We start from the raw sequence: 6,949 nt of genomic DNA on the forward strand, positions 1-6,949 counted from the left end.
AAAATAAATAATTATTATCTTTATAAAAAAATTATATTATTCAACCAAATATAAATTACTTCGTTATTGTACATAAATTAAATCATAAAAAAATTAAATTAAAAAATTACACAAAAAAATAAGGAATTTCAAATAGTTAATTTGATACTAATATCGATATATTTTTGTCAAAATTTTATGATATCTTCAAACATATATTTTATTTAAATATAAAAACATCATCGTTTTCTCAAAATCACATAAAGYCATATTATAACATCGACTAAGATAAAGAATAAAATGAAATATTAAAATCATGATTTATCTCGCTGCATTGCGCGATGACGTTTCTAATACAAAAAACGCAACTTTTCAAAGAATCTAAAACAATAACAAGAAGAAAGAAAAAAAAAAGGTGGACTTTTACCATAACCCAAGAGACAATTTGGTTTAGTCGAATTCATTCTTTATGATTTAGATATATCTTTAACTCTTCATATAATCAAGAAAAACCGGTGTTTCTAGTATTGGTGTTTTTTTTTCCTATAAATAAGGAGCGTTTCTAGTATTGGTGTTTTTTTCCTATAAATAAGGAGTTGTTTGGTTGATTTTTCGTTAAATCTCATATGAGTAAAGTTGTTTGTTTGGATTAATTTATCTGTATAGATTAAGATAATTTATAAAAAATTTATGAAGAAACTTATGAAATAAGTCGTTTTCTATATCATTAAGTTACTGTCAAGTAATCATGTATAACTTACTGAATAAGATGTAAGTCGCGATAACAAACCTGTCGAATACTAAACCGAATAAAGATATATTACTAATATTGAATGGCAATAGAATGAGATGTCATTCGTCTACGATATAACCACACATTTTGATTGAATTGAAAGCGAATTATGCGCCATAACCCACCGCACATCTTGTTCATATTCCCCTCGCATACAAATACAAACCCAGATGATATTAACCCCCTCCTCTCGTTGGATGGCATGAAACCAGTCTGCCCCCACACAATTTGATTCTGTTCCTCCATTCGCCAAGCCTTTTATATCATATATAGATGCAAGCTAACCCGTTGTCTTCCTTCATAATCACCCATATCGTGATTAACGATGATTTCTTACACATCATCGTAAGAAATAGGTTGGAATCATGGGAAGAAATCACAGAGGAATTGCGAAGAGAAGGGCATTAAGAGTAATGGGTAATTATGCGATCTCTTCCTCCATTGGAGACCCAACTTGTTTTTCATGCACAACCTTCAATATCCTTGCTCCAATTTACAAACGCCTTATTCATGAGGTAAAACCCAGATCCCTAATCCATCTGTCATCTCTTAATAACATTTTAACTTTATGATTTTGATCTTGTTTATCATCTGGATACTGTTTGTTTTCCGTTTTTTGTAGTGGGAAGTTCATAATCTTACCCTATTTGATGTTTTTGTTCATGGGTTTTTATTCCAATTCGAACAATATGCTTATTAACATTTTAACTTTTCATTTGATCTTGTTTATCATCTGGGTACTGTTTGTTTTCCTTTTCTTTTAGTGGGAAGTTCATAATCTTACCCTATTTCATGTTTTTGTTCATGGGTTTTGATTCTAATTTGAACTGCGCTTATTAACATTCTAACTTTGCAGTTCTACATTCAAAAATAATAACTAAAATAAAGAAAGGTATCGTCTTTTATTCTAAACGTCTAGTGCTTTTGATGTTGATCTTGTTTATCATCTGGGTACATTTTGTTTCCCATTTTTTGTAGTGGGAACCAAAAGGGTTATCCCGCAGTGGTTGAGGTGGGGTTCGATTCCAGCCGCACACAACTGTTGTGGCCACTGAGTTTATCAGGGCCAGAGTCTAGGACACCCTTCCAAAAGAAGTTCATAATCTTACCCTATTTGATGTTTTTGTTCACGGGTTTTGATTCTAATTCGAAAATATGCTTGTTTTGGCGGAAATTGAACAGGGTAGAGCTTGCAAAGAAAGTGATATCAGGTCCTATTGGTTGAATAGGAATGAAAGGATCTTGGATTTTCTGTTGTGTGAAAGATCATCTATAATCTGTCTCCAGGTCTTGAATCTTAAATCTTGAATCATTCTCAAATCTTCATGTTTTCAAACTTTTTTGTTGTTTGATTTTGCTTCGATCAATCTCAAAAACTGTTCTCATTTGTTAATTCATTAGGAATTTTGGGTTGCCAATGAAGAACTTGTTGAAATGTATGACACAAGGCTTGGGGATGCAGGTTATATCAATTTCAAGCTTCCACGGACCAATGGTCGTGGCGATGGTATGCTATTAATATTACGATTACTCATTTTATGGTCTACCCGAATCAAGATTTCTTCAAAAGATTGTAACTTTGTTTGAACTCTTTGGTTTCTTTATATAACAGGCTTGCTAATTGCTGTGCATAAAGACTATTTTCGTGTTATCGACCATAGAGACTTCCTCTTCAATGATTTTGGCGATCGTGTTGCTCAGCTTTTGCATGTTGAACTGGTTACACCCTTCCCACAAAGTCGATCCAAGAATGTTTGTCGTGAACTGCTCATTGTTAATACTCACTTGTTATTCCCACACGATTCGAGTATGTGTTTGGAAAGATTGCGCCAGGTAGTTAAACCATCTTCAGCCTTCATTATTTCGGTTCTTAATTCGACTGCTTAATCGCATGATCTTGCGGTTCGATAGGTGTACAAAATCTTGCAATTTGTCGATGCTTATCAGAAAGAAAACAATCTTAATCCTTTGCCAATCGTTCTTTGCGGGTAAGCCTTAAATGTGATCGTTAGTTTATGTTCAATGTTTAAGCACACTACAAAAAGAATTGATTTCATCGTCCTAAAAAAGGTATTTTATGACTTAAGTTTATAGGACCAAATCAAAAAGCGTAGCATCTAAAAGTGTTAAAATAGGTTTATGTGATGCTTTTAGACATTTAACAAGTTTTTTAGGACAATTTTAAAATAAAGTATCGTATTAACTATTTTATGCGACACTATTTGAAAAAGTGTCATATAAAAAGATGGGCTTATAGAACACTTATAAAAAGTGTCCTATAAAATAGCTAATATGACATTTTTTTTTAAATCGTAAAAAAAAAAGCCTTGTTAAAACGCCTGAAAGCGTCCTATAAACTTATTGTAATACTTTTGGATGTGACACTTTATAGTTTGATCCTACAAACCTAAGTTTTATAAAGTATTATGATATGATATGCTTAGACAATTTAGGCGTCCTATAAAGTCAATTTTGTTGTGTCACTTTGAGCTATGCCGCTATTAAACTCCATGTGTTTCTTATCGCTTTTAGTGACTGGAATGGGAGCAAGCGCGGTCATGTTTACAAGTTTCTAAGATCGCAGGGATTTGTATCATCATACGATACTGCTCATCACTATACCGATGCTGATGCACATAAGGTCGATATATGTTCATATTTTCATCACTTTGATCATTTACAAGTAGGGGCATTCTCAGTGCGATTTGTGACAAAACTGCAAGCAGCACCGCATATGCGGTTTGAGCATATTTTCTAAACCGCACCGCATACACCGCAAACCGCAAAAAATCGCACTGTGCAATGCGTAGCCGTTTCTACGGTTTGTATCTAATGCATTTTACGAATATAATTCGATATTATAAAATCAACGATAATGTGATAGTAAAAAAAAGTGTAAAGTTTCAACATGTCCGATCTCCAAATACATATTACGTAATTAGAAATAGTCTAAGAAATAAAAAATAAACTTAAAAAATACATATTAATATTATTGATAAAAGTCCAAAACTTTGGACTTATTATAATGGACCACCAAGAAAATAGATTCAAAATATTATATAAATTTAGCAATTATTCTCTCTCTATATATACACACACATATGTTATAGATAAAAGTAAAAATATATGTATGTATATACACGTTGTAAATTAAAAATATATACATAGATATATAGATAGGATTGTGCATCTAATAGTGATCCCTTCTTACGCTTCTCATCTTTAACTTTTTTTTTTACACGATCCTATATATATATATATATATATGTATATATATAAATGTGCAGTGTTATATATATATGTATATATATAAATGTGTGGTGCAGTTTGAACCATGGTTTGATAACTCAAAATCGTAAATTGCACCACATAGTGCGGCTTGGTAAAAATGCAAAACGCACTGCAGATGTTCTAAACCGCTCTTTGATGTGCGTTGTGGGCTGCTTGTGCGGTTTGGCGGTTTAGATGAACATCTCCATTTTCAGGCATACACGATTATACGCCACTTGTTTCTAATCGATCCAATTGTTTATTTTTGACGCAGTGGGTTAGCCATAGAAATCATCGGGGAAATATATGTGGTGTCGATTTCATATGGCTTCTTGATCCAAATAAGTATCGGAAGGTACTCCGATCAAGCTGGAGTGATGCAGTTTTCGGGTTGTTCAAGGTACCCGACATCATCATTTTCATCGTTTCCTGTTTCTTCTATGGTCACAGAACAAGAAATGTAGTTTTGAATCGGGTTTTGTCTTTTCAGTATCTAGTGAGTCGGGCCTCGCTTACTGGTGAAGATGCTTTCGCGTTTTTGAAGGCTGTGAGCGATGGCGATTATATTACTTACTTGGGATTCTGTGAAGCATTACGCCAGGTTTCCTGAAATAATCTTGTCTGAATACAAAAGGCACCCATCTTTTGTCAGAATCATGAGTTGGGTTTTGTTTTTCTCGTTTGCAGCTTAATCTCATCGGCCATAGGTATGGGCTTAGCGAAGACGAAACACAAGACTTATGGGTTCAAGCAGACATCGATGGAAATGGCGTTCTTGATTATAAAGAATTTCAGGTAGTCTTTATTTTGTTTTTCTATTACGATGCATATATAAACCTATATATATATATATATATATATATATATATATATAATGGTATGCACAAGTGCATACAAGTAATTGAAGTTGTTTCTTGGTTTTTACACGTGTATATATACATTCAGCAACAAATATGGAATTCTATGTGGAGTTACCAAACGGAAAACACGATCAAGGATCAAGAAGACATTGCGAATGGTACACAGCAGACGACAGGATTGAGTGTGAAGAATGCAGTAATGTTCCCAACGGAAGCCGAAAATGGACTGTGGCCGGAAGAGTATTCACTATCGGACCATGCGTGTCTTAGGGTCGAGTTTTCGGCGGTTAGATGACATGGTGTTGACTGATTTCTTGATGGTTTGGGGGTGCTTGTTAAGAAAGAATGAATGAATCAGACAGCATAAATGAAGATTTGTGAAGGTGGAGAAACTGGTTGCTGGCATTGAATGCTATTGCTATTGCTATTGCTATTGCTATTGCTATGTATACATGAAATATCTGTATCAATAATTCAATGTTAGTGTTGTACAGACATATTTAACAACATTCAGAAGATCAATGATTTGAGGAAGCAATCTTTGTGTTCTTGTTCATGGTTTTGTCATAAGTCTGTTAAATGCCATCATATTATTTTTGGAATTGAAATGTTAATACAAGACTTTAATGGCTAAGATGATAAATGCTCTTTTTTTTTTTTTACAAAAGGACAAGAAACCAACCACTAGATTTATATTAACTAGAAAGGTACTTGTACGATGCAGCGAGATAAATCTCGATTTTAATGTTTACTTTTTATTCTTTATTTTTATCGATGTAATACGATTTTATGTGGTTTTTAGAAATCGATAATGTTTTTATTTTTGAATAAAATATAAATTTTTAGATGGCATAAAATTTTGATAAAAAATAAATCGATATTAATATCAAATTAATTATTTAATAGTTCTCGTTTCTTTGGTATAAGTTCTTTAATTCTGTTTTTTTTTTATTATAATTCAATTTAGATTTAATAACAATGTAATTTATTTTGGGTTTAGTAATATAATTTTTTATAAAGATAATAATTAAACATTCTGTTAGAAATCAATGATTATCTTAATTATATTTTAGATTTTCTACGTTTAAGATAGATGTTTATCCTGTATTTGATTATGTTTATCTGCAGTTAGTTATACAAATTTAAAAATAGAGCTTTAATGAGTTGTATTTACATAAAATTACTTGTACTCTTGAATTTTAAGTAATATGCATTAATAAACAGTAATTCATGCATAAAAAATAGTATTTAAGAGTTTTTGTCAAATGTTTTATAATATAACTAGAAGGGTACTCACACMATGCAGCGAGATACATCTCGATTTTAATGTTTCAGTTTTTCATCTCAGTTGATGTTATAATACAGTTTTATGTGGTTTTGCAAAAGAGATAATATTTTTTATTTTTGAATAAAATATAAATATGAAGATATATCATAAAAAATTGAAAAAAAATTATTGATATTAGTATCAAACTAACTATTTAAATTTTTTTCTTTTTTTGTGTATTTCTTTAACTCACTTTTTTATTTTTTATTTAATAATATAACTTTTTATAAATATAATAATTAAGTAGTTTGTTAAAACTCAATGATTATCCTAATTATATTTTAGATTTTTTATATGTAAAATGAGATGTTTATCCGTTATTTGATTATGTTTATCTGCAGTTAGTTATACGAATTCAAATACGAAGCTTTTATATGTTATACTTACGCAAGTAATCTTGAATTTTAAGTAATATGCATCAATAAACGGTACTTCATGCTTAAAAAATGGTTTTTAAGAGTTTTTTTTGTCAAATACATTATAATATAACTAGAAGCGTACTCGCGCAATGCAGCGAGATGCATCGTATTTTTAATATTTTATTTTATTCTTTATCTCAGTCGATGTTATAATATGGCTTTATGTGATTTTGAGAAAACGATGATGTTTTTATTTTTGAATAAAATATATGTTTAACGATATCATAAAAATTTGACAAAAATATATCGATATTAGTATCAAATTAACTATTTGAAATTCCTCATTTTTTTGTGTACTTTT

At 30.9% G+C, this 6,949-nt stretch overlaps 1 protein-coding gene across 1 annotated transcript; it reads left to right on the forward strand.

Annotated features, from left to right (window-relative positions):
* Window positions 1-961: 961 nt before the first annotated feature.
* LOC112509849 (uncharacterized calcium-binding protein At1g02270-like) lies at window positions 962-5,359 on the forward strand. The gene is made up of 10 exons (XM_025115039.1): window positions 962-1,287; window positions 1,955-2,059; window positions 2,174-2,279; window positions 2,385-2,605; window positions 2,684-2,760; window positions 3,305-3,413; window positions 4,317-4,442; window positions 4,533-4,643; window positions 4,730-4,837; window positions 4,988-5,359. Exons 1-10 carry the CDS (start codon window positions 1,138-1,140, stop codon window positions 5,195-5,197), a joined length of 1,323 nt encoding a protein of 440 aa, XP_024970807.1. The 5' UTR covers window positions 962-1,137; the 3' UTR covers window positions 5,198-5,359.
* Window positions 5,360-6,949: the final 1,590 nt, after the last annotated feature.

Source organism: Cynara cardunculus, assembly GCF_001531365.2.
Source record: "Cynara cardunculus var. scolymus isolate 2C chromosome LG 3, CcrdV1, whole genome shotgun sequence".
Classification (NCBI taxonomy): domain Eukaryota; kingdom Viridiplantae; phylum Streptophyta; class Magnoliopsida; order Asterales; family Asteraceae; genus Cynara; species Cynara cardunculus.

Excerpts from the sequence above, each read along its gene's own strand:
- LOC112509849 (XM_025115039.1), top strand. The coding sequence starts at position 1,138 with ATGGGAAGAAATCACAGAGGAATTGCGAAGAGAAGGGCATTAAGAGTA. Across the intron at positions 1,288-1,954 it reads ACAAACGCCTTATTCATGAG|GGTAGAGCTTGCAAAGAAAG; the intron begins GTAAAACCCAGA and ends GAAATTGAACAG. Across the intron at positions 2,606-2,683 it reads GTTTGGAAAGATTGCGCCAG|GTGTACAAAATCTTGCAATT; the intron begins GTAGTTAAACCA and ends GCGGTTCGATAG.